Here is a 21,174-nt window from a genome sequence, read left to right as displayed (position 1 = left end):
CTCAAGAAAGTTGCTTGGCGGCTGTGACTGGCCGCACTCAACCTGATAAACAGCTGCTTACCATTTAGGGCAGTTGAGAAAGTTTTCTCGATAGCCTGCTCCACGAATCGGGATTTTTGTGAACAACGCAGCCCGGGGATGTTCAGATATAGCGAGTCTACATTGTTGGGAGCTGAAGTCTGGATTCTAGGTTTGCGTAATGTTGAGGCGTTCTCTGTTCAACATCTGGATTAACTATTTGGAGTCAGAGTCAGCGGCCCTGTCTAGCCTATCTCCTCCTGGAAAGACTGTCTGTTACTTTGGAATTTAACTACTTTTGATAAACCGAGTTTTGCGCATAGATTATGTATTCTTTACAATGGGTGCGAACAATGGAAAACAGTATGGAAGCGAGGGTAAGTGCTGTAATTATCACTAAAACATCTGTTTGTTTTTTTTACATTCGACTTTTAAAGAACGTTTTGCCTACAAATCCATTTAGATTGACCTTTAGTGCTCTTCGAGTGTAAAATAACGTTATATGCGGCGAGTGCGCTTGGTTTGGACAAAATTGAAAATGCCAACGTTACAGTGTGCGTTTTGTTGGGTCTGATACTTCAGTTTTTGCTCTTGGATATTATAGTAAGTTAGCTGAAAGCTAGCGACGCTTGTGCTATTCCCACTATTTCTTTATTATTATGATTCTCACTAAAACTTTAACTTTAACTTCTTCTAGGTTACATATTTTCAGATGGAGGCTCCGTTCCAAAAATATTCAGGCTCTCTAGGATATGTGCTGACGCATTCAACTTTTGTTACTCAACTTTTTATACTTTTTATAGATAGGCTACGTAACTTAAATATATTATTCCCAATAGAATTGAATGGTGTTAGAGTGAATAGTGACATCTGGTGGTCAAGTTTCAAGAACTTCTCAAAGATTAGCTCTTTCTAACGAATTCAACTTTATAACATTTCAAGCTGAAGCAAACTTTCAGCTCGCCCACACATTTTCTCCAGGAAATGGCCATTTCTAGTTGACCTTATTGTCCATCTTGCTCCAGGCAATTCGTTTCCGCAGTATCCCTAAAGAATTTTAAATTCATGTCAAGGCAACACAAACTTGCATAGTAAACATTTGACTCGTATCATAGGTCTTTAAGTTGAAGTTTATAGCACAGATGAAAGTTTTGACCAGTAGCAGTTATTTAGGAATAAAGTGAAGTTTAGTAAAACATTTAGCCTATCTCACACATTTAACCATATTTTATTCCTAATACTCAACAACAAAAGACCAAATGACCATATTCATACTGCAGTCTTGCCCCATTCAAACAACAACAAATAGTAATCTATGAGATTTTTTTTTTAACTTATCCCTGCAAGTCTAGCTGGGTTAAAGGACATGACCAGTGTTTTGACATCATCAGTCATTCTTATCTTGATATGAGCTAATTCCAGAGTTTTTTGTCCAAAATCCTTGACCATTGTTGTTTGATTTGGTAGCCATTTTGTGCTCATTCTTCACTGCCATATGCTTCCAGTTCATGTTACAATGTGTATTAGACACCTTGAAAATACACAAAATGACTACATTCATGAAAAAATATGCTAACCTGAGAGGTGTCACTCAGAAAAATTGTGGTTCTTCAGCTCCGCCCGTTGATGTTTAACTAAATAAATCATTTCAGCCTCCACATTAGTAATGTTTGTATAAATAAAACTCCAATCTGCTCTCTTCATAGGCCAACAACTAGAGATTGGAACCAAGATATAAAATCTGGACCTGCTCCTTCTGGGGCTGCCACTTTTTTCTGCTGCAGAATTTATATTACAATGGAATTAAGCCAATTTAGGTAGAAAAAGTCATTGAAAAAATAATTGGGAAAAAAAAAAGTGATTTCTCCATTTTCTGCTGAGCAGCTCCAGATGGGTCTTACCCAGTTCATAGCAACTTGGAACTCATGAATTTGCGACGACTGATCTTGGACCAGTGAGCTCCTTTACATTCAAGCATTAGGTGGAAAAAAACTGATGTTGGCTATGGAGCTTTTAGGTTTGTTGCTGAATAATAGTCACCTTGCAAGGTCTTGACCACTGCTAGCACAGATAAGATAACAGATGATTTATAGTTGGCACTTGGCGAGTTTGCACCTCTTGGCATACTTTTTCATCCTACATTAGTGCAGACAGCTCTAAAAGCAAACAGCTCAATCAAAGTCACCATAGACCCCTGTGCTGTTTGTTGATGTGGCATCACCTGGCGTTAAGATGAGGATATCAGAGCTCTAACCTAACTTCCCCACTTGGAACTCGTACTTTTTGTGTCCACCCAAGAACTAATTTAATTTTCTGGTTTTAAGGTAGAGATTTATAAATCAACAAATATTGCCTGGAGTATCCTACACCAAAGCAGTATTAGTAGTATTCCCCTTTATTACTTAGCTTATGAACAACTTTGCAGGAAAAAAATGACACCTCAGATGTGAGTGTGTCTTCTTCATCAGATGGGGTACCTTTGGGGGGTTTCAAGGTGTTTAAGGCACATTTTCTCATACAGTGGAAATGTCTGTGATAACTCACCACAACATGGCTACTGTTGGAAGATACTAACCAATAGTCTGATGTATTAACTCCTATCTATAAATAACATTGTACTTATATGGACTGCTGTCCATGCCAAGTATCTGAAGTATTGTTACATGCTTTCTCAAAAGAAAATAATGCATAGTCATGTTACAGCCATCTTGATAGTGTCTAATACCAGTGTATCAATTACAAGAGCAAAATACTGCAGTCCATCTGTCCACATCTGTTTTCAAGTCCGACTCCACAATTAATTACACATTGGTAACAAATATGCAGCAACTGTCCTCCAACACATTATATAAGCATAAGACAGGAAGCAGGAGCTTTTCTGAAAGTTGTTTTGTCCATAAAAGACAGCAAACAATTCTGAGGCGCCTCGCAAAGATCTACATGTGTCAGACCAAAGGCCCCGGAGAGGAATCCTGAAACCATCGAAACATTAAAATCTTGTTATTTTGTCTCAGCTAAGATATTGATGGAGGACTTTCTCTCAAGTGGACATCTGCAAGCTCCTCAGCCATGAATATCTGACTCATTTCTGAGGACTGTAGTGGAAGCCGTAGCAGATGTGCTGGCTCAGTGATGTCACCACAACATGTCGTTTATACCATACTCATACCATATGAGCTGCATTGGTTTTAAATAATTCTGTGAGTGTGTGTGTGTGTGTCTGTGTGTGTGTTTTGGAGGGTGAGTGTGCATACTCTGGTTGCAAGACGGGGTTAAACTTGAAATTTGTCAGTCTTGTAACCTTTAGATTAGTTTAACCATTATAAACTCAATGTATAGCATTTTCTTGGATATACATTATTATAATAGCTGGCTCAGATCGCTTTCTCCCTCACAAGCTTTCATATTTACTACTGTTTTTGGCAGCTGTCGACTCTATTTAGATGGCTGCACTTGACGTGCATGTGGGTGTGACTGTTTGACTGTTTGAGAATACCTCTCAGTCTGTCATGCTGGGTAAAAGGCACATACTTAGTCTCAGGAAAGCCACAAAGCCGCATTTATGATCTGACAGAGGAATGAAGTGCAATAAACAACTGCTCCACAGGCAGCCTGCAGTCCCCATAGCTTGCAAGACTATGGCTCTCTAGCAGCAAAGAGGCACACTCTGAAAGGACATCTTGTTGAAATTCAGTGCTCCTATGCAAGGTCATCAACGTTATATCTTTAGTTGTAATACTCTGCCTGTGTAGATATAAAGGACTAAAATGGATTAATGCAAGCACAGCTCATAAAGTAAAAGTTGTAAATCAATGTAAAGGCAATAAAAGGCACTTTCGAGTGGCTGTTTTGCAGGCTGAATGACCTGAGAAGTATGCTGTTGATGACACATAGAACTGTAATCATACATCAGATAGAGCGATTACTTGTATCTCGCTCAGGACTGTTTCCTCATTGGTTCCCCGTGGAAGTAAAGGCTAAAGGGGATTTCTGGAAACTTTTATTCTTCTTCCAAATATCAAGAAGGGACACTTACTCAAACAAACGAGCAGAGACTTTGTGCATTTGCCAAGGCTAACTATTCATCCAAAATTGAGGAACATAAAAGTCATGAAAGGAGAGAGCGATGGGGCTTATTTTTCATTACACTTCATACCTCCTTACCATACTAAAACATCATCAAAGTGAGATTCCACCTCTTTCAAGAGTAAAGCCCATATCTCCACACAAAGTAATCTTCAGGAATTAAGAAAAGGTTGACATCCATATATTTCTGAAAGATTACTTTTCAGATGCTCTAGGATAAAGAACCTTCAATTCTGCATATGAAGTGCTGTGCAAACTTTCAATTCAAGCAAAGAAAAACACAAAATCTGGGGTTACAAGCGTCTCACAGGACAGCAACATACAGAATATGACATTAAATTAAACTCAAGTTTGCTATCCTGTGTCAACCTAGTTTCTGTTTTTCTTGACATGTTCCCTACAGGTAAAGGGAGCTCAAGCATCTCTTCTGACATAAGTTCGAGTACAGATCACACACCAACTAAAGCTCCAAAGAATGTGGCTACCACCGAAGGTAAGGCATCTGGTGCTCATTAACCAAACTCCCCTCCCTTCTTTCCCTCCTTTTCTTCTCCCACCTCCCTCCCCTCTTCCCCTCATCCACTCTCTGTACTGCCTATTTTTGGAGAAACCTGTGTGTTCCTGGGATAACCCTAAATTGAAAACAAACTCGCAGCTCCCATCAGAACCAAGAAGCCAAAGGCATTTCTCCTGGCTTCTCATGGTGGAAGAATGCTTATCTAAACTGTGGTAATATCAGGCCTTAAGTGTTGCCAGCGAGGGAGGTATGTGTGTGAAGAGAGAGGAGAGAGCGAGAGAGGGAGTTTGCAGGAGACGGAGACGGTGTGGGGAGTGAAAATGAGAGAGTCAAACTTCACCTTCCAGTCAGACGTTGTTGTTCCTCGTCTCCGGCTCTCTGGCTCCCTCTCTCCTCCCCGGCTCCACCGCCTGCCCAGGCAATCCTCCAACCTGGCAGCCTCACTGCAGGGAACTGCTCCTCTTTGTGAGCAGTGTATGTGTTGTGAATGTAAACTGTATGCTCACTGTAATAGTACAAAAATACTTTATGGCTGACAGATGCCTTTTGAAGCCTCTTGTCAACAGCAGCTGTCTTGAATGAGGATCTGTCTGGTAAATTCTTTTAACAGAGTGTCAATCAAAGGAGCTGATTTTTCTACAGAACAAAACAAACCATAGGAATAAAGAATCGTGTTTTTTTGAGTTCGTGCTATGCTTTGTACAGCTCTTCAAGGCCTCAGCTCTCATAGTCATAGCTCAGAAAGTACTGTAATGCCAGGTGATATATCATCAGTGCAGCCTCTTGGCCAGGTCTCCCCTGTAAAAGAGAAATTGCTTCTCAATGGGACTTCCTGGGAAAATAAAGGTAAAATAAATAAATAAAAGAACCCTAGGGTCTTGCAAAAACCTTATATCTCTCAGTAAACTTCTCAGCAGAACCTAGCTGATTTTGTAGTCAATTTTTCTGTGGCTTAGCTTTGAAAATTGCAGTAAAAAGGTAGGACATGAGAGTATACAACTTATCTCACATTTCTATAACTTTTAAGTTTTACAAGAGCAGTCTAACATGCAGCTAACCCCAGTTTTTTATCCAATTAAATTAGTACAGAAAACATTTATATAGTGCGAGGTGTTTACCAATGATGGGACACTTAAAGGGCCATTGAGTAATCTATGACTTTTATCAACCTCTATCAGCAACCAAGGAATTGCAGCAACATCAACAGATGTCTGGTACAGTTTACGGTGGCCTGTAACTAACATAAATAATAGTCACATTTTCACAACAGAGACGAATAAGGCAGCTAATCAGAGCAGAGATTCAACAGAAATTTCTAGTGAAGAGGTAATATATCACACAATATACAATACAATACAAAATACTGTAATGATAATACTGCTTTGTCATTTGCTTTTTTGGCTTGAGAAATGACAACCCTATCAACCCCCTAAAGATATATTATGGTGATTTTGTTATGGGACAGTAAAAATCATACATTTTTTTCCACCTTTAAAGCATATAATAAACTTAAAATATATAAAGTGGCATCTCTGTTTTCCTCTGAGACTACCAGCAAAAGCTGAGTTGGATATCTTGCCAGCTGGTACTTCTTTTCAGTATTAAAAAAGAATGCAGCACACTGCTTCCAGTTCTCCCACATTTATTCAACTAGTGCACAACGTTTCAACTCAAGGTCTTCATCAGGTATCTAGCACAGGAAGAAACAGGTGTCCATTTGTAGTCAATCAACCATGATCACTTCCTGACATAGGAAGCGCTTCCCTTGATTTGACACAATAAAAACAGATTACAGTTTACACCATACAATCCCAGAATATATCAACGTTATCCAGTGTGGTAGAGACATGGCAATACAGTGTAAACAAAGATCAAACGTCTTTTTGATAGACACAGAACCCTCTCGCCGCTCACAAAGTTATGAAATGCGCACACACACACACATACAGTATATACTATATATATATATACACACAGGCCTCTCATGCATAGTCATCACCAATCTTAAATTTGCTTTGAGCTTGATGAATGGGGTATTCTTGTGGTTTACAGCTGGCCACAAGAAAACAAATGCCAGCCATAGCCTGTAGTTGTAACTGTCAGTCAGCTCGAGATTTCAAGGTGTTGCTTAGAGAGAACAGAATGGAGCGGAGAGAAGAATGCGTCAGGCAAATTCCTCATATAACATCAGATACAATTGTGGTTTCATGCAAAATGTATGTGAATTAGTATGTTTGCTTTTCAGTATGAAGGAGTATCCGCGTGCTGCCACTGGCTTAACATCCCCCAATCCCTCTCCACATTTAGCGAGGTTAATTCACTGATGAACAATCCAATTAGCTGTTAGTGAGCTTTACCCCGCTGGTCAGTTCAGTTCAGTTCAGAGTGTGCTTTCAGACAAGGGAGGTTATTGTTACTCATGCGGCTCCGTTGAACTGGCGGAAATTAAATGCTGACTCACTGGGAATTCTCCATCGAAAGAGCTGCTGGAACTCCGAGCAGGGGATTATGGGAAATTGATAATTGTCCTGAATGTGTCTGCCTGGAGAACAACCTGTGCAGATAGATATATAGAGAGAGTATATACCGTGGCCAGTGGCTACCCGACCATAATTTCCCTCCTGTGTTATGACCGAAATTGTTATTTTTTTCTCCCTGCTAAGTGGGAGTAATTACATGGTCTGGAACCGCCACAGCCACAGTCAAATCCCCCCTCCTTAAACAGGCATACACACACATGGATGCACACACACACACACAAACACACGCACACACACAGATACACACACACACACACACACACACACACTGACAGATCATACACTCTGTGCCCACCCAGTCCTGTGGTCCACTAAACTAATCAGGAAGCAGTCTGGTCTGTATCCCCACCACACATTGGGAGTATTCAGATTAGGATGGAGGGCTAGCACAATGCTCTGCTCTTCATGCTGGAGTATTGTCTTTCTGCTAAAATTAATATTGATGGTCTGGAAGATTGAATTTGACAAGGTAAGTGTTTCGTAGTAATATGTCTTGTTGCATCAGTATAAATGTATATAGTTTGGAATCATCTATTCCTAGATACGTTTAAGACTAATTTGCATCAGTATACAGATGGAAAGTAGGTCATTGCCCCTCTTTGCTGGCCTGACATGTTTTCCCCCACAAAATCAAAATGAGAAAGATATTCTCATTTGTCCTCTTCGCAAAGTTTGAAAACAAAAAGAGCCGGGCAGTCATCTGCCGTGCTTTTGCAATGTGTCTCTGTTTTCATTTATTATTTAGAAGGGCTTGTGGTGGCCTGACCCAGTTGAGATGCTTATTAGCTGCAGACTGAAATGCGCAGTACTGTACAGTAAATCCTTCCTGTGGGATGGAGCTGAGTGTCTCACAGCAGGGGTTAAACTATGACCCCGCAGTGTCTGGGCCTCCAGGGTTTGCTTTGGCACACCCATACTCAGGGGTACCTCAGGAATGTGCCTCAGACATGGCAGTAGCGTGCAGGAGCAGAACTGACAACACCCTTCGATGCGTGGCCTCTATTTTGTAACTTTGGGAAACCGCTGTTTTGATCCTGCTGTATCAGCTGGCATTGGTGTCAAGCTTCAGCCTCGGATATAACACAGACTCAGAGGGACGTTGATCATGTCAAAGCAGCCATGCTATGGGGTTAACTCCTTCATCCATTTGTCACGGCACCAGGAAGGTAGCTGAGAAACAGGGAATGGTGGGAACAATGCACATGCCTACTTCCTTTCTGTCTGCCAAGGACCAAAGAAACTGTGATAAGAGCGAAGGGGAAGACTTACTCTCTGCCTGCACACCAGAAAACACTGTGTCAAGAGATTACCGTGCAAACATGTCACTATTTATATGCAAATTCCCATTAGGTTGAAGGTTAGGCAATAAATCATACGGATCCTAAATCTCTGCAGATCTCTGTTCATTTTATGCTTAGAATCAAATACAGTCTGTCTATAAACCCAATGAATCTGATTTGCATTATGTTTTGATTAGCTGGAGCAGCTTTCCTAATGATGGCTATAGAATCACAGACTCAAATCTAATATGGTAAATACCATGCCCTCATAACATTGATCAGCTCCAGGTCAGAGTATTCCCACGTTGGCTAGTCTGAGGGAAGAGTGGGGGTCAGCTGTGCAGTCTAAACAGCTCTGCAGAGAAAGCTCCTGTCTCCACGATGTTAATATTTTTGCCCTCCCAAGGGCAACAAATCCCTTACACTTCATCTGTAAACTAACCTCACACTCCGATGACCCATTTAGTTGTGTTTACTCAACTAGATATATCGTATTTCAGTGTTGATTTTTGCTATGCCAAATATGGAAGAGCCTGCAATGAGGTGCCTGTGTCTGTCATTGTCATGACATGCACAGCAGTGAAAAGATATAAGTGGCTGTCCTCCACTAAATCAAAAATGTATCATTCATCTGTAGTAATTATTGCAGTATATCTTCTAAGCCAAACAATGATATGGACACTGGGCAAACTTCAAGCAAGTGTGACAAATTTATCTGTTCAGAGCGTTGGGGAAACTTTGTGCTGCATTTGTTCTGCAGCTCGACAGCTGTGTTGAAAGGTGCTCAAACAGGCTGAGAAGTTTGTTTTGTTTGAAGAGGAAGCCTCACTGTTTCTGCAGGGAAATATTTGGCAGGTGATAGACTACCAGTGTTATTGATCCCAAATGTTATACGTTTGATTGCTTATGGAAGATTAGAAGCAGCAGTGTTTGAGATTTCTTTCAATTCATGCACAGAAGTTAAGAGCTTCAAGAAGTTTTATACTTGCAAACTGCGGGCAAGACCGCTGGAGGACAAACTTGTCCATTTTGAGTATTTCAAACTAGGACACAAAGCAGCACGCAGCAGTTATTTTAAGACCTTTTCAACAAGCCTATCTACAGCAGCTGTAAACAGAATTACCAATGGTTTACTTCTCTTGCAACCTAATTCTCTTTGGAAGTTGTCTATTTGAAGAGAAGACAGAGAGGAAAAGAATGTCAATGCTGTTTTCCCCGTATTTTCTCCATCAGCTGTCCTGGCTCCTCCCCCTGCCTTCTCTCTTGCTCCCAGAGCCAGGAAATTTGAGTGAAAATGCACAGAAAAGGGCGGGCGAGAGAAAAAGGAAAACAAGTGAAAGCCGTTTACTGAAGGAGGAGGGGAAGGAAGGCAGTTGAGCAGTGCTCCATCTCATAACTCTTCTCTGATTACTGCTTAGTCTTCTTATTCTCTGTCTCTGGGAGGAAACACAGTCCCTCTTGTTTTGAATGCGTTTGCCATTTTAGTTTCTTCAACTGAGTCCCGTTTTTCAGTGCTGTTGCCGGAGCATGTTGGACAGGAGTTGGGAAAGATGCCACTTGGCCGAAACATATGCTTGCTGCCTGTAAGATTTTGGCTCACAAGTGATGTTTTTACTGTTATACACCTGGGTCTTTGGGCTTTTATGTGGCAATATGACCGCAGTTGTGGACCAGCTGAACTGACACATTGGACATCACCTTCTCCTCTCGCTCTGTGGTTTGTCTCGTTACGTAAGAGGGAAAGTGTCAGCTGTGGCTAAAGCTGCAATAGTATGTAGATGAGAGGAAAATTACAGCTCTCCACTGTACATTATTCTTCTAGGGGTCTTGGCTTGATAAATGGTGTTTTATAGAACCATCACTATTTGAAGAACCACCTGCTAACTGACTCATTTTGTTTGAGGAACCATTAGTGGTTCCATGTAGTACCTGGTCCTTCCATATAGAGCGAAATGGTTATTCAGTAGTTTGACTTTAATAATACCTAACTCCAATGGAACAAAGAAACATTTACTTTTACTTTTGGCAGTCTAAGCATCAGCCTTTGGAGCAAGTTTACCATTGATGACCCTTGTTGAAACTTCCCTTGAACTTGCACTATTAAGTCTCCATGCTGTCTATATAAAAATAAAATAAGTGTAAGGCAAATCAGAAGCTTCTATGGTTTTTAAAAAAGGTTAATTTAATCCAGCTGATTTGGAGCATTTCATGCATTTGCTTTTGTCTGTGAGGAACCTTTCTACAAGAGCTTTAATTGTGCAAAAATGGCACTGCTACTGCCCAAGACAAAACAACCATTTTTGTCAAAAGTGTAGCCTCACATCTTTCAGTTCCACAGAACGCAGCTTTTGAGTTTCCCAAGTCCCTGCACCTCCCTTTTTCTGCTGCTTTAACCACATGAGATCATTACATTTGCTCCTCATCATAACCAAATCAAGCCTTTGGGCTAGTGTGTGTGTGTGTTTCCATTCCTATCTGAACTGCAGTTCTTGTGTGTTGTGCGTAGCCAATGTTATCCTCCTCGGTCATTTAACATGACTATCACTCTACACTTGCCGTCCACACACACTAGAACCAAGACTAAAAAGGTTAAACCTATTGAAAGCCAACTCATGCACACTCAATATCCCCTGCGTAGAACTTTCAAACTCCATTTCCCCATCTCGACATCCTGATTTAACAACCTGTAAAAGATTGCATCACCTTCTTATATTTCAACGCCGGTGATTTGCAAAACCCGGGATCAGTTTTGTCCCCTGTGCCAAATTGCTGTTGGAGTCTGGAATGTCATCTCCGTTCTGGAGAATTAGCGCTGTGATAAATAGATATGCGTTCACCACACACAAAGGCTCTTCTCTGAAGGAGTGAGTTTGAGTAGGTCAAGCCTTTAGGTTTGGCTTTCAGATGTCTTGAGTATCTGCAGTCCTCCCCAGCTAAAGATTTACAAAGTACAAAGGAGGGCAGAGTGTGGGAGATGATTGTGTCCTTGGAACAGACAGTAGGGCCTTCAGAGGCACAAAGCTGCCCCGAGGAAATTAGTAGTGTTTCGGGGGGAAGCATGTCAGAGGGCCTGGCACACACATAGAGAAGCCTGGTGCTGCACAAGCTTCAAAAACGACTTCGGTGTGAGAGACTAGTTGCAGTCCAGCAGTAGTGTGGGGGTTGTGTGGAGCTGAGAAGTCTGTTTCCTGTCCTAGTGTGCACATTGTAAAGGAACCACCAGGCCCTATTGTCTTTCAGGTTGTCTAGTGACGTAAGACCTTCCTGTAGTGAAGGCCTTGCTGATAGCCGAGCCGCCGAACTGTACAGTAATATCAACTTCCATGTATTCAATAAAACACAAGATAGACCCAGATGGGTTTTTTTGTCCTAATAGCACTCTCTTTAGTTCAGTCGGATGTTTCTCTTCAAAAAACTGAAGCACATGGGTTTGCAGACCGGCGTTTAGTGTTGGGAATTTTAAATATATGCATTATGGATCCTGTTCAATCTCTTTTCAGTCAAATAGCTATTTTCTTTGTAACACTTTCCCCTCTTTTATCGATTTGGAAGAGATTTGACTTGTGCCTTTCCCTGACCATTTTTAGGTCAGGGAAAGGCACAAGTCCCAAGTACCCAGGATTAGGAAATGAGTGTCACTGATTTCCTCACATACTGTACACCACCCTATCATATAACCGCACCCCATCACTCCCACCCCATGGACTTGGCAGGGAGGAGCACCATGGAGAAGACTGAGGAGCAGGAACATGTCACAGGGCTAATGGCATTGAGGTAATGGATTGGTCTGTTCTGCCAGATGCAGCGGTAATAATCCTACTAGCTCCAGACAGGGTCTTAGCAGCGCTTCACAGCGCTGCAAGATCCTGAATAGAATCCCTCTAGCTTTAGTTTATGACCAGACTGCGTCAAAGTCTGGATTGACCCTGCCTGTGCACTTGTCTCTGTCTCTGGTAAAGTCTGCAGGCTCTTTTGCCAATTTATCTTCCCCTTTTCTTTTCTTTTTGGAGGCCCACAAATGATTCCCCGAACCCTCTCGCTCCTCTGTTTCCCCTCCCCAGGCTTAATCCGTTTGTGTGTATTACTTTTTCTGAAATGTATCAACCTTTGTGTCATTTACAACACTCAGAACAAACAGCTGCGGCTCTTCATCTTGCAGTCATCTTGTCTTTCCAGTGATCACTCCGATTGATTTACATTAAACTTCTGGTATCAAAGGATGCTCCACATGTGTCCCAGAAGTTGGGGTAAGCTGATGTTAATGGGATCCTGCTGGGGGACTGCTGTGGATCATCATAGATTTCGGCATTAGTGGCAAATGATTTCAGCCAAGTATGCCTTGCTGTGGCTATATGCACATTCAAAATGCATGAGTTTCTCTTTCATTTTCCCACTGCCCCGTTGTTCTTTGTCCAGGGAAAAGACCAGATGTTCGACTATTTTCCCTCTGATTTTCCCAAACCAAAATGAATCTTCCACCATCTGCACTCGCAGCACCTTCAAGAGAAGTTTAACCAGCTGCATGATATTTGTTCTGTTAATGATAGGTTTGCAAGCTACAGAGAGATATAAAACACGACACAATTTACACACATTTCAGCAGTGAGTGAGAGTTACGGAAAAGTTCATGCTCAGAGTTGGGAACTGCAGGTATATGTTCCTAACTTGTCCATTATTTCCAAAAAGCAATGATAAAGTTGATAACTGAGATTATTTTGGGTCTGTTGGTAGAATTTAGTTAGTTTTGTTTAGAAGATAAACAGTCCAACTGCTAGTAGTAGTAGTAGTAGTAGTAGTAGTAGTAGTAGAATTTCTTTTTTGAGACAGAATAGTTGAGAGGCACGCTGTGTATGTGAAGATGTAGTAGAACAGACTTGGTGTGGTCCTGGATTTTATCCCAAAGAAATAGGCCCTTCAGAGCAAAATGTGGTTCCAGATGTGAGGATTTTAACCTTTATACCATCTCAGGCATGACAATATTCTTTCTGTACCTGAAGGATTGTGATTGTTTTTTTTTATTACAGGTACCTACAGTAATTTGTTTCATCTGGATCTTTGTGTTATGTCTGGCAGTTTTTTGTCTGCATACTTTTTATGTCTAAGGCGGTGCCTCTTTATTTACCCAGGGCCAATAGCATGCAGTAGAATAATAATTAATTTAGACTGTCAAAAGGAGTGTCTACATGGCTTTGAAAGACAGTGCGTGTTTGTCTTACTCTTGGGACTGGATTGAGTGTCTTTGAACACTATAGCAGACAATGTGTAGAACCACAGAGGGAAGTTCAACTTTTATAAGTCATGCTCTAGCTAGTGAAGGCTGACTGATGCCGAGGCTGGAATCTAGAGTTTATTGTAAAACTCTGTTTTTAATCAAGCTCACAATTTTTCATAACTGCTGAGGTTGGGCGCCATGGCAAACAGTAGTGTGTGTTCTCTGAGAATGTGGGTCTCAATACTTTTCTGCAAGAGCAGGTTTTAAATACGGATTGCAACTGCAGTGTGCATGCAGGATCAGTGGTCAGTGGTGTTTTTAAAAACAGATGTCTCGCTTAACCAGTCAACATCACCAGTGTCTTTCTGGGAAAACTTCATTCTTAGATATCATCCTTTCTTGTATCCATCTTTTAAAGTCGTACTCTTCCTAAAAGAAGGTGCTATCTATCCATAATGCGTTGAAACAAAGCAAATGGAAAGCTGTCTTCATTTAACTTTTCCCACCAGCTGTGTGAAAGCGTGGCTTAGAGAGAAGGGAAGGGAAGGGAAGGGGGGGAAATGTACTCTAATTAGTAGCACTGTGATTCTCCGAGCTTGGAACGTTCTTATGATCAGTGACACATGTAATTACGCAATTTGGAAGTTGCTCCTTGGCCAGTGGCAGCTGAGTTTGTCTCTTGCGTGCAAAATCCATTGCATTAGCTTGGATTTGGATAATGAAACAGTACCTCATTCATCCATCAAAACTAATGGTTCAAGTAATGTGTTTGTGTCAGGCATGCACAAGTGGAAAATCTGATCTTCTCCTGGATGTCATGATTTTGGCACCGCAAGACCCAAACATGTAGATCTTTTTGATGTTGTTTTTGATGTTGTTTTTTTATGCAGTTAAGTATAGATATCATTGCATTATCAATACTCATGTTATTTAGTGAAGCAAATGGAATCACATAGGCCCCTTTGGACCAGATGTCAAGAATATACTGACTTCCAGTTGTTTGTATAGTGCTGTGTTGCGCAGTGTGTGGCTCCAGTCATGTTGGATAAATCCACAAACACTAGGTATTAACTCAGGAATCTTCCAATATTTATGAAGTACTTGAATAAACACAAAAGCTCAGAACCACCATTGCCATCATGAAATATTTGGACAGGCGTGTGAAATTTGAAATATATGAGGTATTTAATCAATTTTGACTTCGGACCATAAAATCCTTTGTATAAGCTATGAAGTGTATTATCGTCAGCGAAAGCCATTTGAGAGCAGCACAAGCCAAGATAAGTTAGACGACTTCTCGGGAATAACCCAACCTCTATTCATGTTGGTGTTTAATGCTTAACATGCCACATATTTCAAGTAGAACCTATTTAAATCGACCACCCACAAGAAAGAGACGCATTCAAACCCAAACTGAGGTCAACCGTAACCCTTGAGAGAACCCTAAAGTCCCAACATCCTCATAAAAGCAGAATAAAATTTGTTTGCCACAAGCTAAATTACAGATTTTTAATGTGCCTGAGTGTTTGATGCTGTTTGGACAGTGATTCTCATGCTTATTTTGTTTGTGTTTGTGTGTGTGCGCGAGAGTTTTAAGGCATACAAGAGGGAGTTTTAAAGTGCTTAGCTGTGAATCTGAGGACATGTTCCCCCGGGAGGATGAACCTGTGGATGTCATCAGAGGCGGACTGACCCGCGGTCTGGAATACAGATCTACAGGACCGTCTTTAGGAGTGTCACTGCCCGCCCGTCTGTCCTAGCGCACAAATCTATATGACAGGCAGGACATATCCATTTGTCATGTAAATGCTGACATCGTATAGAACCAGCTGAACGTCCGTCTGGAAGCATCTGTAAACCAACATTATTGAATCTGCATGACTGGCAGTAGAAATTTATGGTCCTCTGTCCCATTTCTGAACCTGCACATTCTGATGTCTGGTCAGTATTGTAAAAGTATTAATTAAGCAACCTAATTTTATGTTAACACACAGGTGACACACTGTTGTAACAATGCAATTATATGTTCCAATTCTTAATATTATATTAATTTGTTCATACACTCAAAGGTTAGTATAACATAAATTATTACCACCATGTGTTATGTTGGGGAGTCATTTGGAATAATTAAATAGTAATTAATTAATTAATTCCAAAATGAGATATCCAACATTTGGAAAATTTAACATCTACTCTGAGAAAATGAACTCATCAATGAGTTATGAGTTATGAATTATTGAAGGTATTAACTGCCTTAAGATTTCAGATTTTGATTTGATTTTGGTCGTAACATGGGAAGATATAAGCACTTGTATTTTTCATACTAGGCACTAATGTTACGGAAACTTTTGTCCAAAAAAGTCCAAAATGGATATATTGCGTTTTGGAATGAAAGTCTTAACTTGAGAGCAGTTCCCACATTCTGTAAGTTTGTTTTCATGAAGAAGACTCACTAGAGAAAATTGAATTGAAGAGATTAATTCATACTAAACTTGCCCCTACCATCACATAACACTGAGCCATAAGATTCCTATTTAGACAGATGCTAATACCTCATTTTTAGCCGATAAAGCCTTCAGGCTCCCACAGTTGGACAGCCGTTGGTGACATCATACTAGTGACTACTTTCAAAGGCTTTTAGTGATGACTATCAATCCAAGTGAACTCTTCAAGACTGGACGAGGCGAGCTGGAGGGGTGATGAGGAGACGCAGATAGCATCAGAGGAGAGCACTCAGTGTCCCAGCGTGATGGGTCGACCCCGCGAATCAGATCCAACGCCCCGGCCAAAGAAGGCGGCGGCCTCCACCGTCTCACGCCACAGTGATGGGATCCAGCCACCGCTTCACACGGCTGCGTCTCTAGACGTGGCGGCAATCAGTGCACATCTATCAGGAGGGCCTCAGTGTTTACACAGGACTAACCATATACTGTCAGCTGCAGCACCAGACTGCTCAGCTGCTTGCTTTGAACCCACTGAGTTCCTGTGATGAAGAGGCCCTGTGACTGCTGCCCAAGTGCCTGGAAGATAAACTCGACACTTGTTTTTTTTTTTTTCACAAACATCCCAAAACATGATAACAAGATCCATGGAAACCTTAGCACTTAACCATTGATGATAAAAGCTGGTGTGGCTGTGGCACCATCTGTGCTTGAAGGGCTAAAAGGAAAAATTACCCCTAAAACACTAACACTGCTAACAAACACTGTTAAAACAGCTATTGCCCAAGGGCCTTGCATTTCTTTGCCCGGTTTGGTGGTGTACTTTTCTTACTTCCATGGATAACTGGCCAAACATAGACAAGATATTTCCAGTGCAACTACAATGGAGTTTAATAGGAACAGTTTTTTCAATGATCTAAAACATCAACAGTAAACACCGGGTTTCGGTGTCAGTCCCTCAGAATCAAAGAGCTAGGGTGTATTTCTAGAGCCGCCATTTTGAACCGATGTTCAACAATCCTACAGGGAGAAATCCATCGTAGACGAGGAAGAGATACTAATCGCTCCACTGACAGTAGCCTCAATAGACCATAATGCAATGCAGCCATAATACATGTATACTGTAGTATAAGGGGCACAAAGCTCACTTTTTCTTGACTGGAAACTCACTCACTCACTCACTCACTTGCTCTTACTATCTCTATTGTTATTGTTATTGCTGTCTCCACCAACATTTAAAACCCAAAGTTGAATGCAACAAGTCCACACACATTCTTTGGGGTTGTCAAAACTCATTCTGGGAAATGTAGGAAATCACTAACTGAAGTAGCTGAGGCAGGCTGAGGGAAAGTGGGTATAACAAAAAAAACTAAATTCCAACACTTCATCGCAAAATACCTCCTGGAATGCACTGAACATCACAGATTGAGGATATATAACTGCAACAGTATCCGAGGGTGGAATTTTCCTTGTAATAGAAGTTGATACAGTAGGTGCCACATTCACAGCGTCTTTGAGAGGTAGAGGGGTTTTGAATAATGACATAAACTGTTTGATAGGAAAATAGTTCAAAAACAGAAACTTTTCCAAACAATGAGGACTTTACTGGGGAAAATTTGTATCTGGGTTATAGATTCTCTGACATCTCAAGCCTTTTTCCTTCCTTTTCTTTTCCTTCCTTTTTTTAGCCGGAGATTAACTCTCTCTCTGTCTCTCTCTCTCTCTCTCTCTCTTTCCCCAATTTATTCAGGTTTGGACTCGAGCACGCGGACTCTGAGCACCCCGAGCCCTGGTCTTATCCTTCCGTCCAAGTCCTCCTCTCTCTCCTCACCAGCGCTCTCCAGCAACGGCCATGAGACCAACTCCTCCTCCTCTTCTTCTGCCCCCGCTGAGACTGTCGCCGTGGTTCACCCTCAGCCAGGCACTCACACACGCTCCCGACAATCAAAAAGCCACCACCACGCCCCCATCGACCTCCTGCCCGACCACGCCCTCCTGCAGATCTTCTCTCATCTCCCCACCAATCAGCTGTGCCGCTGTGCGCGGGTGTGTCGCCGCTGGTACAACCTGGCGTGGGACCCGAGGCTGTGGAGCACCGTCCGGCTAACGGGAGAGCTGCTGCACGCCGACCGCGCCATCAGGGTTCTGACCCACCGGCTGTGCCAGGACACCCCTAATGTGTGCCTGACCCTGGAGACAGTGGTGGTCAGTGGCTGCAAAAGGCTCACTGACCGCGGGCTGCATGTAGTGGCTCAGTGCTGCCCAGAGCTGCGTCGCCTGGAGGTCGCTGGCTGTTATAATATCTCCAACGAGGCGGTGTTTGAGGTGGTGTCCCGCTGTCCCAACCTGGAACACCTGAACCTCTCAGGTAAATAGAATAGTGAATAGCGCTCTCTTACGCTCATCTTGTGTTTGTAAAGCAGAAATCCCATAACTAACTATTCTATTCCACTTCTATAACAAACAATTCACTGCACTCACTTAAAACAAGTGAAAAAATCTGCCAATGTGCTTGGATAATTTCACTTGTTTCCAATGCAAATCAACTTGTTTCAAGAATTTTGTAAAAATGAAGTGTCATTTTCTTGATAGTAGCCCAGTGATCTGCCTTATTCTGACTTTGTTTCGAGATATTGACATTCATTTCTAGAAAATTCCTGAAGCAAGTGAAGCTACAATGGAAACAGGTGGAGTTATCTCACCTCATTGGCAGAATTTTTCTTTTGTTTTAAAAAAAAAAAAAAGATTTGAAGACTAAATAACTCATTAAGTTAGATGTTTTTTGCAGTGTAGAATATCTCCTCTCTTGATTACTGACTTAGAGCAGGATCATTCACGGTTTTATTGAGGAGTGGCTGCTACCTTACATCACACACATCTGTGGACGTACCTCTTCTTCTCAGTCCCTCTCAGCCATTTCTCCTGAAGCTGGGAAAAACATTAGAGGAGCAGGAGAAGCTCTGCCAGTCTTAAGCTCCCATGTGGGAGTTGAAAGGCTTTCTTTAGCTGAAAGCAGGACTTACCTCAACATGAGTAAGAGGACCAGTCTGCTGCTTTCATTAAAGAAGGGACACAAAAAACATTGACTTGGACAGGACTTTGGTGGCAGAGCAAAGTCTGCACCATTAGCAAGAGGAAGTAAGCCCTTTGTTGTAAAAATAGCTTCAAACACTTGTGGTTTTTATTTTAAAGGCTCCAAATAATGAAATGAAGTATATTTCTTTAACTGGAAAGGATGTCCGCATTTTTTCCCCCTGAAAACTGACCCCTTTTTGGTTTTCTTCAAGTTGTTTGCACTCAGAAGTTCTTCATGCCTTTGCTTCAGTTCATTGCAGGCACTTAGCCAAACAGAACAGCTTTCACTCTGGCACCCTCAAGTGGCCTTTCATAGCTTTGCTTAGCCTTCAATACTGAGAGTATCTGTGAAGACATGAGCAGTCTACATTGGGGAGAGAGTGTTTGCTTCTGTGATTGTTGACTGAACTAGAGCCAATAACTGCTGCTTCCCCTTCCTACAGGCTGTTCCAAGGTGACGTGCATCAGCCTTACCCAGGAGGCCTCGCTCCAGCTGTCCCCACTGCATGGCCAGCAGATCTCCATCCACTATCTGGACATGACTGACTGCTTCTCCCTGGAGGACGAGGGCTTGCGCACCATCGCCTCCCACTGCCCCCGCCTAACTCACCTCTACCTGCGTCGCTGCACCAGGCTGACGGACGAAGCCCTGCGTCACCTGGCTCTCCACTGCCCTTCCATAAGGGAGCTCAGCCTCAGTGACTGCCGCTTGGTAGGGGACTTCGGCCTGCGCGAGGTGGCCCGCCTGGAGGGCTGCCTGCGCTACCTGAGCGTGGCTCACTGCACCCGCATCACGGACGTGGGCATGCGCTACGTGGCTCGCTACTGCCCGCGTCTGCGCTACTTGAACGCGAGGGGTTGCGAGGGGCTGACGGACCACGGCCTGGGTCACTTGGCCAGGAGCTGCCCAAAGCTGAAGTCCCTGGATGTGGGTAAGTGCCCCCTGGTGTCGGACAGCGGGCTGGAGCAGCTGGCTCTGTACTGCCAGGGCCTGAGGAGGGTCAGTCTGCGGGCCTGTGAGAGCGTGACAGGCAGAGGACTCATGGCTTTGGCAGCCAACTGCTGCGAGCTGCAGCTTCTCAACGTGCAGGACTGCGAGGTTTCACCAGACGCACTGCGGTTTGTCAGACGCCACTGCAGGCGCTGCGTCATTGAGCACACAAACCCTGCTTTCTACTGAGATGGCGGGTTTTTGGATTGGTCTTCTGACAAGTGGATGTTTTAATATTCCTGCTATGGTGTTGGCAGAGTTTTGGTGGCTGATGTGTCAGGACTTGTTGGAAACTGGTGTGCAATATTCGCCAAAATTGTTCTTTTTAATCTGCATGGTTGTTGATAATGCTGCCCTTTGAAAATACTTCCATAGAATGTATTTAACATATTTATCTGTAAAAAGGTGGAGAAATACAGTATTTCAGTGTATTACATTTTGTTCCACGTCACCATGCAATGTAATGCTACATGCTACATGCTACAACATTGAGCACTGGGTACAGATGTGTTACCATTTAAATGCATTGTAATATTCATTGTTTTCATCATCACCTTAAGGCCCTGAAGCATAATCATTATCATGCATTACTACACCTATTTATAAACAGCAAGTATCTTCAAACTAAGCCACTAAGAATGTAGCTAACCCAGCAACAGAGCAGATCTATAACCTAGTCAGTTTCACTAAGTACTTCAAATGTTCCTCCTTTATGTTGTGTGCATATGCACTTTAAGCAATTTTACTGACAATCACTTCCACTGAGCTCAAAGTGTCATGTTTCAGATGATTTTGCCAATTGAAGTACTGTCAGTTATAGTTTATCACTAGCCAGAGGAATCTCACTGCCAAATAGAAAAAAAAAAGTGGTATGGAACCATTGTTTAAAATGAACAGGAACACATTGCTGCTATAACTGCGCCAATAAATGCCTTCAAAATCTATCCAACTGTGAGCGTTTTATTAAACCCTTCATTACCATTCCAGTAAAATCTTATGTAATGGTACAAATTT

General features: G+C 42.2%; 1 protein-coding gene across 2 annotated transcripts; it reads left to right on the top strand.

Moving 5' to 3' along the window:
* The first annotated feature begins 248 nt into the window (after positions 1–248).
* On the top strand, positions 249–21,080 carry LOC139654478 (F-box/LRR-repeat protein 7-like). 2 transcript variants are annotated; one of them, XM_071531552.1, is made up of 5 exons: positions 249–395; positions 4,508–4,597; positions 17,845–17,899; positions 17,939–18,462; positions 19,613–21,080. In XM_071531552.1, exons 1-5 carry the CDS (start codon positions 359–361, stop codon positions 20,347–20,349), a joined length of 1,443 nt encoding a protein of 480 aa, XP_071387653.1. In that variant the 5' UTR covers positions 249–358; the 3' UTR covers positions 20,350–21,080. The 2 variants fall into 2 exon arrangements, with proteins under 2 accessions (XP_071387653.1, XP_071387652.1); XM_071531551.1 differs by having other exon boundaries at positions 17,845–18,462.
* The last annotated feature ends 94 nt before the right edge of the window (positions 21,081–21,174 follow it).

The sequence above is a fragment of the Centroberyx affinis genome, unplaced genomic scaffold (assembly GCF_046629955.1).
Source record: "Centroberyx affinis isolate AG114_WGS23_722 - 3 ecotype Tasmania unplaced genomic scaffold, CSIRO-AGI_Caff_v1 ptg002095l_1, whole genome shotgun sequence".
Lineage (NCBI taxonomy): Eukaryota > Metazoa > Chordata > Actinopteri > Beryciformes > Berycidae > Centroberyx > Centroberyx affinis.
The sequence above is the reverse complement of the archived record's forward strand: the minus strand, read 5'-3'. Positions and strand labels throughout refer to the sequence as shown.